Here is a 13,180-nt window from a genome sequence, read left to right as displayed (position 1 = left end):
TGACGATGCGATGCAGAAAACCTTTTCTTTTCTGCCGTTCAAGAAGCATCTTACACGTCACCAAACGTCTCTCGATATCCCTCTCCTTCAATTGATGTGGCCCCGAATTCCCCGCTTCCTAGATCATCCCCATCCTGTGCAAGCGTCGAAACCACTCTTTACAAGTTGCATTTGGTGGAGCGCGATTACCGTAAATATTGATCGATATACGAGACGTTTCAGCTGGAATTTTCTTTAAAGGGTAATAATGAAGCATGACTTCCCGCAAATGCTGTTTTTGTTTTTTCGGGATAAACGTAGACATTTTTGACATCAGATTAAAAGGATCTTTGGGCTTCAAACGAATGTCAATTACTGCGATCGAGGCCTCACCTTCAAATCACCAGTATATTACTAGAGCGTACGCAAAGTAAGTATCAGCAGAGACACCTCTTTTACGAAGGCGGAAACTTTTTCCCATAGCCAATACATTAATGGGTGGCAGCAAATATGGATGGTTCGGAAAAGCTTAAAATTTGTTTGTTGCTTCGATGCTTTCGTGATATTAAATGGTTACCCGTTGATTATAAAGCAAATTCCAAAGCATAAACTACCGAGCAACTTTTTGAAAATTGGATTTTAAACTGGATAAGCACTCTCACCTTGCATAGCGCAGGTTCGTCGATAACTGTCCGGCGCACCCAAAAACCGTAGAAAATTAACAGAAATACATTGAATTGATGTTCTTTCCACCGAATATGACCTCCAAATTGCAGCCACTTGACAAAGGTGTCACTCAAAATACGAAGTGTCACTATGATAGCAGGATAGTAAAAGAAGCCCTACGGCGTATAGATGAAAAAAAAAGCCAGGATCATCATCATCATCAAGTAACGACTACAGCTCAGGGTGAGCATTAGTTTCATCCACAATCCGCTTCCAATATGCTCGTTTCATAGCAATAGATCTCCAGTTCCTAACTCGTACCTTTTTCAGGTCGGCTATGACTTAGTCAAGCCAGGTTAACCTTGTACGTTTCCGGGGCTTGGGTAGTTAGACAATTCGTTGTTAAAAAAGATTTTTAGGGGCGGTTGTCTTCCATACGCACAGTGGGCCTAACCTTCGAAGCCTTTGGGATTTAATGTGTTCCACGACATCTTCTCTCTGGCATAAGTTTAGCAAGTTGCAGCGTATGGGGCCAAACATCGTTCGGAAAACAGGATGCTACACTTATTGATTGCATCAATCAAATATAAAAAGTTTCGTATATTGACGTTGGTAGACAAACAACTGTCAACTCCTTCAAAAAAGCTGGTTTTGGTCAGTGCTCTGCTTAGGACGAAGAGAACGACATACCTTTAATTTTCTTTAATGAATTTGATGAAAATAGGCATGGCTTAGAGTTAATAAAATAACTGCCAATGCTACACTTGAGGACTATAAAAAACGGCATTATTGAGCACTATAAAATAAACCTCATCCATCTTGGCATTCCAGTATAGGGTGTACCATTGCCTCCTCCACAATACGGCTCCATTCTTCTCGACAGTTGGCTTTCGCTCTATGTAGTGGGTTTTTCAATAGGTGCGCTTCAACTTTTTTCCGATAGGGAGGGCGAACGACGCAATATTTTTTATTTTTCGCTTGTCATTTGTAAACTTCATTAGTATACATTTCATCATGGAACGCTACACACTTGAGCAACGATTGCAAATCGTGCAAATATTTTATTAAAATAATCGTTCTGTTGCTGCTACTTTAAGAGCATTACGGCCATTTTACGGTCCATTTAACAAGCCACTCACTTTTGGCTCAATGGCTTTGTCAACAAGCAAAATATGCGTTACTGGGCAGAAAGCAATCCACACGTGATTCATGAAGCACCGTTGCATCCCGAAAAATTCACTGTTTGGTGCGGTTTACATGCCGGCGGCGTAATTGGCCCATATTTTTTCGTTGACGAGAACGATCGCCACGTTACTGTGAATGGAAATCGATACCGCGACATGATAAACGATTATTTTTGGCCGCAATTGAATGGTATGGACTTAGACGACATGTGGTTTCAACAGGACGGGGCCACAAGCCACACAGCACACGCTACAATTGATTTGTTGACGAGTAAGTTCGATGAGCGCATTATTTCCAGAAATGAACCGGTCGAATGGCCGCCGCGCTCGTGTGATTTGACGCCTCTAGACTATTTTCTTTGGGGTTATGTGAAGTCAATGGTCTACAGTAACAAGCCGGCGACGATTTGTGAGCTCAGAGCCAATATTGAACGCGAAATTGCTGGAATTTCGGCCGATTTATGCAAAAGAGTGGTCGAAAATTGGGTTCCGCGATTGGACTTCGTAAAACGTGGACGCGGTGGTCATGCAAAAGAAATCGAATTTCATACTTAAATGTACAATATATGTTCAAACTCGATAATAAAAAAAAAATTAGTTAGAAAAGTCAAAACGTTTGTGTTTTATTCAAAAAAGTTCAAAAGTTGAGCCGCTCTTACTGAAACCCCCTATATAAGTATTCCTCTTTTAAATGCCGTTGAGTTTGCTTAAATATCTTTATTTTTCATTGAGATATCGCATTTTGAAGTTTGTGAATTTTTCGATATTCGAAAATCCATTGAGATAACATGAGACGTGATACGGTCGATTACATAGTCGCACAAAAAAATAGCCAATTAGACCTACATATCCCTATGTATGTTTGGTCGCTGAATCCGAATCCGAAGTCAAAAAAATGGAAAACCCATCCCATCCATCGGAAAATTTCGATATCGAAAAATTTAAAAGAGGAAGACTTAAAATTTAAAATACCACGTCTACTTTTTTATGAAGAGCAAAATCTTCGTGGCTGCATAACCTCAAAAATGGGCAAAAACAGCGTTTTTTGCACTTTTAGGTTAGGATATCTCAAAGTCCTGACGTGATAGAGCAGTTTAAACCCCGGATTCGGATTCTACGCAAAAAATTACTTCGGAAATGACACTACACTTTTATAGAGCATTCCGAACCCATTTTTTTGCAGACCTGTGTTATCAGAATGCCTTGGATTACTATATACGGTTGCTTTAAGGGGTTAGGGATGTCAGAAATTAAAAAAAAATGGATTTGTTTGCATTTCCTTAAAGTATAATATCTTAAAAATATTGTGTGAAAATTTGAAGTGAATCTGACAAATACTTTTCGAGTTATTCAACACTTAATAAAGGGCGCTCGGGCGCTCCGGAATCGATAGCAAAACTTTAAATGCGTTTTTCTCAAAACTACGTTTTTTGAACTGGTGATCACTGTAACTTAACAACGCTTGGTAGATTTCAATAAAATTTATATTGCTTTTAAAAAACATAGGAGGATCGAAGGACTTTTTTTCAAAATTTCGATTTTTTTCTAACATTTAATTGTTGGTTTTATTCTCGAAAATCTGAAAAATATTTCCTGAGGCCCCCATATTGTTAATTTTGAAAAAAATGGTTCAATCAGGCACAAGATTATATATTAATAAAACTAATTTTTCTTGTCCGATTGATTTTAGATGAATCTCCAAGGACTTGTGATGATCACCGCAAGGGACTTCTGGAAAAACTTGCTCCACACAAACAGCAATAATTTTTACAATTATAATTTTTTTTTTTTTTTTTGAATTTTTGCTTAAGTCAAGTCGAAACATGATGTATTAATGCTATGTTTTTATTTTTGTAAAATAAAGCAATTGACTTGCAAAAAAAATTATTTTTTGGCGCCTCTGAGTACCCCTAACCCCTTAATAACCATTTTCTTTCAAAAATTATTGCCTCTAATCAGCTGAACCGGACAGTAGTTTAAAATTTGTGGCGGTCACGCTCCTATTAAACAGATTGACTGTGATTCAAAATAATAAATCAGCATAACATAAAATATTTATATACTTTATTGATGGTTTTTTTATACTTTTGTTGTTTCTTTCGATCCAATTTCTTCTTGGCAATTTTTCTACTTTTGAGATTTAATAAATTTTCGTTTTCAATTTTATTTGCTAAGCTTATTACTTTTTTTTATTGTACAATCTTTTTTAAACATTTTCCGAACCTGCCGTCATCACATCATCATTGCTGATTTCTGAACCTGATTTAAGTCTCTAATCTACCAGAATTTCAAAAATCACAAATTCTGGAAAACAATTATATTTGCGGATTTTTGGCCAAAAAATATGGCTGACTTGAGCAGCGTTTGCTTTCGATGTTACAATTAATTAATATTACAAATATTTTATTACATTTTGGTTTAATTAGCCGCGATAAATAAAAATACCTAATATTGTCATATTTATTATTGCGCAATTGTAGCATTTATAAAATTTTTGGCGAATTCTATGAAGTGAGACCTTGGCCTTCGCCTTGGAACTAGATTACATCACCGAACTCGCCCAGATAATTGAAGCAAAATAAATACAGTCGAACCTCAATAAGTCGAACTTCGATATATCGAATATTTGATATCTCGAATATTTGATATCTCGAATCAAATTGCTTGGCAATTTTGAGTGAGAATTGTGTGTAATTTTTACTTGATAACTCGAACTTCTATTACTCGAATATCTTGATAACTCGAACAGAATATTTGGCGCCGGCTTTGATAAGTCGAATTTCCGGGGGAATCCCCTTATTACGTGTTGCTTATTTTATAGCAAATAGAGGTCAGCAGTTGGGTCGCTGCACTGTTTAAGTCCACAGGTATTTTATTAGTAGTTCTTACGCGAAAATAAACTCTGTTGACATGTCATCAAAACGTTGTTTAAAAACTTTATCTATTGATGAAAAATTTAAACTAATAAAGGAAGTAGAAATGGGTGCGCGAAAAAAAGATGTAGCTGTAAAGTATGCTATTCCGGCAAATACAGTGTCAACTATTTTAAAAAATAAACAAACGGTTATTAATGCAATCAAAAGTGGTTGTGCAAGTGGGAGTTCAAAGAGACTAAAAAAGCCAACATACGTAAATGTGGACAAAGCAGTTTTAGAATGGTTTAAATCGGCAAGAACACGGAATTTGCCTATATCCGGAGGATTACTTAAAGAAAAAGCATTGGAATTTAGTCAAAAATTAGAACAACCGAATTTCAAGGCAAGCACTGGTTGGCTCGATAATTGCAAACGAAGGTATGTACATTCATAAAATAAATGTGCAAGCTGTCACCTAAAGTTATTTTTTTTTCTAAGATCTGGTATATGTCATAAAAAGGCGTGTGGGGAGAGTAATGATGTAAGCGAAGAAGACTGTATGAAATGACAACGTGATGTTTTATCTCATTTATTAGAAGGTTATCAAGCACGGGACGTATTCAGTGCAGACGAGACGGGCTTATTCTTTAAATGTCTTCCAGATAGCACCTTAACTTTTAAAAACAAGAAATGCCATGGAGGAAAGCACAGTAAACAGAGAGTAACGTTGATGATTGCCGCAAACATGGATGGAAAAAAAAAATTGAAATTACTCTTGATAGGTAAAAGTAATCAACCCCGCTGTTTTAGAGGTGTTAAATGGTTACCTCTCGACTATAAAGCAAATTCAAAGCCGTGGATGACGGGAGCCTTTTTTGAAGAAAGGCTTCTTAACTTAGACAAACAATTTGGAAAAGCCGGAAGAAATATTCTACTTTTTATTGGCAACTGCCCAGCCCATCCTAAAGACATCCAACAGAGATTAAAGTTTATCAAACTTGCATTTTTCCCCCGAATATGACATCAAAATTACAACCACTCGATCAAGGTGTCATACAAAATTTAAAATGTCATTATCGTCGCAGAATTTTAAAAAATACTATAAAATGCTTTGAAGTAAACAAAAATCTTAACATTACATTAATGGACTATGTTGATGAAATAACTAATGCATGGAATTAAGCCTGAAACCATCTCTAATTGTCCGGCTTCGGTCAATATTCTGAATGGGAGGAAGAAGATGAGATTCCTTTGGTTTCCATAAGCGAACGCATAAAAGAAAGGAGTAAGGAAGAAATTCAACTGCAGAATGAATATGAAGCTTGGCAAAATATCAAAGGTACAGAAGGTGTCGCCTTTAATGATTTTATGCATGTGGATGACGATATTGTTACTTCAGAGTTTCCCACAGATGAAGATATTGTGGAGCTATTGGGATCTAAATCCGAATTTGAGCATGATAGCGAAAGTGATATAGAAGATGATATGCTGCAACCAGTTTCAAACGAGCTAGTTGCAAATTCGTCCAAGATTTTGCGGTCATATTTAAAAACCAATGAACATACAACCGATTCTCTGTACAATGGTTGAAATAATATTGAAGCTTTTTTTGAAGATCATAATAAAAAATCCTCTCGTCATTCCCAAATAACTGACTTTTTTACTTTAAACGAATGAAAGCTGTACATCTATCCATACAATGTTCTTAATTATGTATATATAATTTTAAAATATATACATACAATATTACATAGCAACTATACATAATTTAAAGCATGTACTGTTTTATCAATAAAATTGTTTGCTAACCCTTGAGTTTTATGGATTGTTTTATTTTTCCATCAGGTTTTATTTTGTTTATGGATTTTTATGTATGTATGTACATATGTATATTATATTTTATAACTCGAAATCTTGATAGCTCGATTTTTTTTTTGTGGCATGTCATAGTTCGAGTTATCGAAGTTCGACTGTATATATAATAAAACATCGGTTTCCAACGTCTTCAAAATTCTAACAAACGTTTTGAATAATTACATTATTTTTTAATGATTCTAGTAAATCGAATATCATGGAACCTTGTATCAGTCTACTAATCTCTCAACCGCTCTCATCATGTAATCATCGTGACTTGACGTCATATTTTACAAACTAAAACATATTTAGTTACATAGCGACATATATGTATGAGTTGCCCCTTGTGCCATCGCGGAACCATAGGAACTTACATATGTATGAGTACATACCTGTGCGCCCGTTAATGTGGCCATATCCAGAATAATATTAGCTTTCAGATCCTTGTGAGCATAACTTACACCATCAGCAAGGACAAGGCGTCCTTCGGCATCGGTATTGTTAATTTCAACAGTGCGACCAGAGTACAAAGTGTGCACATCGTCGGGACTGTGAGCAACCGTGAAAGCAGTTATGGTAGAAGAAAAATGTTGATAAACATGGAAGAACAAAAACAAAAAAAAAAATGTAACAATTAAAGAAGAATACCCAATTAAATTCAGTAACGTACCGCGTTGCATTCCTCCCCACAGCATTTTCCGCCAAGCAAAATACTGCGTGTAAGTTTTCTTTGAATCCGCACTTGACAGCCGCATAGAAGGCACCCAAAATAGCCGCAGCACCGCCACAATCACGCTTCATGCCAGGCATCGCGGTCTTGCTCTTAATGCTCAAGCCACCAGTGTCATAAACAATACCCTTACCCACCAAGGCAATGGTATCTTGTGCACCTTTTGGTTCATAAGAGAGCACCACCAATGCCGGTGGCACAGCAGCCGCCTTGCCAACACCATAAATTCCACCAAAGCCTCGTTCACGTAACTCTTCGCCAGAAATAACAGTTGGCGTAATACACAACTCTTTCGCTATAATTTCAGCTTCCTTCACAAAATGACTAACGTTCATCTCATTGCATGGCATATCTACGATTCGTGCCGCGAGACGTATACCACGAGCCGCCTCTTCAATACAAGCGATGTCCGCTGATTCTATTGGCTTTTCGGAAACTTGTCCATCCTTTTCGATAATGATGAATTCCACATTTATAATTGAAGCGGCATTAGCATCCGCTTCAGCGCCATTATTAACAACCTTGCCCTTAGAACAATTCTCAGTTTTATTACTCTGTGTACCGCCAGTTTTTCGCGAATACAAAGGAAAAGCGCGTGCTACAGCACAAGCACTAGCAAACATGTCACTACGATCGCAAACAATAACAACATTCTCTTCGTTCGCATGCACAATGTACGTCCTAACAAGACGGCTAATGGCGTGTGCACGCGATGGCGTATTGTGACGTGAGCACTTGAGCGGCACAGCCGCTACGGTGGCATAATCTAGATACAGCGAACATTTATCCGTTGGTGAAGGATGTAAACTGGCAATTGCATTCTTGAAAGTCTTCTCATCGCAACGCAAACCTAATTTAGAGGAGACATCCGAAAATTTTAACAAATTCAAATGACGCAATTGACCAATGATAAGCACGGGCTTGTAGTGAGGATCGCAAGGCGTTAAGACACTATTGAATTTGATATCCGCAACCATCTGAAATATGAAAGATCTGTTAGTTTAAATTTATATTCTCAAAATTACAGGTAGTTTAACTGGCAATAAGGCAATTAAAAGTGAAACTCAAACATTTTATATTTAAAAATTAAGCTCTAATAGTATAGTAGTATAAGTGGAAAGTGAGAGAGCAAAATGGCATTTCAGTTTGAGGGGGAGTTGCAAGTTTTTACTGGCTACATTTTTACTTGTAGGAATTTGCAAGTGAGGAACACGGCTGATCGCAGTAAAAATGGTGAATAAATGAAGAATGTAAGTAAATATATTTTACATCAAATTTATAAAATTTGAATTCATCTATTAAATAGGAATCGGCCAATGACGTAGAGGTATATACTTCTGAACCACAGTCTTCAGTCACCGTTGCTACAGTTTCCGAAATACAAATCAAAAGCATTGAAGGTATCTTTTGCGTTTTATAATTCAGTGTTTACATATTACTTTATCAATTTTCGACGACATTCTCTGAATTTTCTGCCATCTTACACTCATTTACCCTTAACGCTGCCACTCGCAAGTGTACAGGCGCTTTAGGACCGTTCTTGATACAAAATAAAATAAGTTATGAGTCAAATTAATCGTTTTGATTTTAATTCTCAGCCCAGCACCTTTGATATACTATATCGTACTCGCTTCCATAACGCATAGAAAATTATAAAGTTCTCACTCAATCACTGGTTGACAATGGTACACTTCTAACTTTTTGTTCACCTACGCTTTTTTCTGTAGCTGAGCAGTTTTAGGTTTCGACGCTGAACAAGCTCTGCCCTTCATAAATCAGCGCAAAATCAGGAAACACCCGCGCGTATTACAAACAGCGTCCCTCCCTTCTGGGCGGAAGGAGACTAAGCGTTGGGTTTAAAATTTTTTATATTATTTAAATTAGGACTACAGTCTGCATTTTCTAAAGTTGTGTAAGCTCGCTTACGAATGAATTGCAAATTATTGAAAAATTTGTTCTACACTTACAGGCGATTCAAGTCGCTGATGCATTTTTATTAAATGTACGAATGTATGTAAAACAATACAATTTAATTCGGATCAATTGAAATTAATTATTATACGAAATCTTAACCTAATTAACTTAGCAACGATTGGCCCACCACAACTATTTCAGATAAAATGTTGACAGCTTGCAATGAGTGCGTGATCGTGTTAAGTTAATTTCGCAAATAAAAAATGTAATAAATAGTAATGTTTATAAACAATAAATCACCCGCTTATCAGTGGAATGAGCAAAGAATTTACGAACGACTATGTCCATATGTTCCATGCAGATAAGAAAGAACAGTGAAACTATACCAATTCAAAATTATGTGACTTTTTAATATGCCGATGTATTTTCTAACTTACAAAAGTAATAAATAATTGAACCTGTTAACTTGGGCTGATACTTGGGGTTTTTTTTTTTTTGAAATTTATAGATTTTAAAAACTTTAAGAAATAGGAAATTTAAGAATTATTATTGCTGAAGTAATCGAAAATTATTATTATTGCGTATTTACAGTGGCGGTCACAATAATAGGAGTGCGACCGTGTGCAAGAGTGCAAAGTTTAAGCCATTTACTTATTTTTTATTTAATTTTTTTGTTTTTATTCTTCTATACAAACTATAAGTTTAAAACTTTGCACAAAATATTAAAAAAAATGCATCAAAATTTCAAACTTTTTAGTGAGAATTTTTTATATTACATTTTTTGGGGTCTCGACCACAGAATTCTGCCCGTTGATTTCCCTCATATTCACACACTCGTCCAATCGGACATTGTTCAGATGGCAACGAAGCAATATAGGCGGAGGTTGTGTTGATTTTTTTCATTTATCACCGACACAATCTTAGTTTTTTAGTAAGATGAACCCGCTTACGTCAGCCAATGAGCTGATTCCTTCAAATTCGCTGAGAGCCGATTAACGGTCTTAAAGCACACCTTCTGAATTTGTTCCCCCACGCACTACATCTACTTGACCTCCATAAACAAATATAGTAACAATAAAGTTAGTTGGATTGTTGTAGTTTCTAAAAGACTTCATATTGACAAATTTACAATTAAAATGTTTAATTTTTCATATAAAAAGTATTTTTAATTAGTCCATCGCCACTATATTTATGTTTTCTATTTATTTTTGTGGAATCTTACATTAACAAATAAGTTTTAGAACTTGCCTAAGTGTTCAAGGTTTAGTGTATAGTTTCGTAAAGTTTATTATTGTTCCCTGGTTGATTCGAATTAAATAGGCTCCACTGTATTATTGAGCCGATTCTTATCAGAATTGCATACGAGATAATGTTGCCGATCATCAGATCATCAATGCATTTTGACGTCAGCAGTTTCAAAAGTCAAGAGATTATATTAATTAAATAATTTTAAGGTCATTGCAACCCTCTAGGCATGAAACATGTATTCACCGTTTAAATTGCCCAAAATTCGCAAATCACTTGAGGTTAATAAACGAAAAGAAAAACACGCAAAGGTAGCATAACATACAAATAAGAATAGCGGATTCCAATTGTATTGTAGGTTATGAAGAAGGTGAAAATGCAACTTCCATACGTCTTCTGATGTGACGGAACTATTTTTAGATATTCAACAGATAAACTTGACTATAATGCAGCCAACCTTGTTAATTTCACTAACTTTCCACCTCCCATCTTGTCGAAAGTACGATTAGCATTGGTTTGCAGCAATTGCAATTTTTCAGCTTATTCAATTGCAGATGCTCATATTTTCGCATATAATAAATTTTCAGCGTTGTTTATAAACATATGCGTTTAATTACCAATCACTAAATAGATTTTTACTTACCATTTTGGCTGCTCCCTTACGATGACAAGCAACAGAATTTCTAATTGTTGTAGTTGTTCTCAACAAAGTAACTATTAATCGGTCCGTCGAATTAATTAATCTGTAGTTCCTAAATTCCAATGCCTTTGCTATTATATGCATAAATGGAATGAAAAAAAAAACAAATGATGATTAGCTCGATTACCGGTGCTCTTGAGTGGAAATTAACAACCAATCCAAAGGAATTTGTCAATTCTCCTCTACGATAACTCCGATGTTTGCTATCGATATTTTGCTTTTATTTAGTGATCTAATTTTTCGGTACCGAATACACGGTACTCTGTAGCTCAGTACATTACATTCGGTACTCGATGCCGATTGAACAGTTGTTCCTACAACACTTAAGTTGCTCTAAGTAATTCGTTAAGCAATTCACAAATTTCTCCTCCTTTCTTTGTATATTCGTAGCGCTGACGTCACAGTGAAATTGTATTCATCATTTATGGTTCTTTTTTCCTATTTTCTTTTATCGGAATGCTGAAATCTGCAAAGCGTTTTGTGTTTGGTCTGGTGCCACCATCTTTAATGCATTTCCTCTTGTTATTGTTCAAGGTTTGTTAACTTTGTTTCTTTGGCTTAGTTCCCTCTTTCGTTTGGGTTTCGCTGGTTTGATATCTAATTTCGATAAATTTCCGATAAAAATTTGGGAAGCGAACAATTTATTCGCAATTCACAAGGTGATTAAGACTGAATTACTTATAAATCAGGTAATGCGGTCTCAAAATTGTGTATGTACTACGTAATTCCAAATTTAGTTGGGAAGTAAATTACGAATGAAAGAGCGAAATACGGTGATGATTATACGGTGAATGATTAGTACATACATTTAAAATTCAGAAAATCTAATTTCATTGCTTTTTTATACAACTTGTACTAAGAAGACTATACTTCCCCAATTTCGGTTGGCTATACTATTTGAGTAAATAAAAGTGCTTTTCAAAAAAACTTCCTTAAGAGCATAAAAATTACTTTCAGCAGATGCAAACAAGTATTACTAGCACCCACATTTTCCAAGTTTTGTTATTTGATTTCTACAATGATGGTAATACAATAAAAATATTATTTAATATGCATTTGATATGCACATTTTATAACCTTTTGTGAAGAGAAATCCATTCGTTTTTAATCGCAAAATTTGCTCTTCCTTATTTAAAACCTATACACAAAATTTGCTTTCAGGATAATTAATCCCTATCCAAAAACAGAAGGAAAAATTAATCGATCTTATTAGCTATTTTACGATCGCGCTAGAAATCCAAACATTTCGGTACCAGCTATCGAAGGTACATTTAAAATCGGTATCAAGTATGGGTTAATAATTAAAAGAATTAATGCAACCCATCTCTACTTTGATTTGCCAAAATTAATCGTGCTCCCAGACTAATATGAAAATTAGGAGATAGTAAGACACTTTGAAAGAATTTTGAAGAAGTGCGTTGTACTTCTAATTCTACTTGGCTGTCCGTAAAAATTATTATTTACCTATTTGGAATTTATCATTTTATATCATAGAGAGCTTTTGCTTTTATATTCTTAAAGAGAGCTTACCTTATACCTTTTTCACCTGGTTTAAATAAAATATGAATTATGGGTAATAAAAACAAAGCAAACAAAAAACAAACGAAGAAGAATTAGTTTAGCTGGTGCAATCGTGGCAGCCGCCGTAGCCGAATGGGTTGGTGCGTGACTATCATTTGGAATTCACAGAGAGAACGTACGTTCGAATCTCGGTGGAAGACTAAAATGAAGAAAAAGTTTTTTCTAATAGCGGTCAGTGGCAAACCTCCGAGTGTATTTCTACCATGAAAAAACTCCTGCCGTTCGGAGTCGGCTTGAAACTGTAGGTCTCTCTATTTGTGGAACAACATCAACACGTACACCACAAATAGGAGGAGGAGCTCGGCCAAACACCCGAAAAGGGTGTACGCGCCAATTATATATATATACATATATATAATCGTGATGACGTACTGAGTAACAATGTCAAGTTTCGAAAATTAAGTTAACATGGTTTTAGCCAAAAACCTATACATAATGTTATATGACTTAGATATCACGAGTTTCTTTTTAT

General features: G+C 35.5%; 1 protein-coding gene across 1 annotated transcript in view; it reads right to left on the bottom strand.

Annotated features, from left to right (window-relative positions):
* Positions 1-11,276, bottom strand: part of LOC128855576 (probable aminopeptidase NPEPL1) — a 56,466-nt gene extending 45,190 nt beyond the window's left edge. Inside the window, exons 1-3 of the mRNA XM_054090586.1 lie at positions 11,071-11,276; positions 7,209-8,245; positions 6,931-7,087 (exon numbers count right to left, since the gene is read on the bottom strand). Coding sequence (XP_053946561.1) covers positions 6,931-7,087; positions 7,209-8,245; positions 11,071-11,211 — 1,335 coding nt within the window. The 5' untranslated portion in view covers positions 11,212-11,276. The remainder of the gene's footprint in view (positions 1-6,930; positions 7,088-7,208; positions 8,246-11,070) is intronic.
* Between the last annotated feature and the right edge of the window lie 1,904 nt (positions 11,277-13,180).

Source organism: Anastrepha ludens, chromosome 2 (genome assembly GCF_028408465.1).
Source record: "Anastrepha ludens isolate Willacy chromosome 2, idAnaLude1.1, whole genome shotgun sequence".
NCBI classification, from domain to species: Eukaryota; Metazoa; Arthropoda; class Insecta; order Diptera; family Tephritidae; genus Anastrepha; species Anastrepha ludens.
This window is presented reverse-complemented; position numbering and strand designations above follow the sequence as displayed.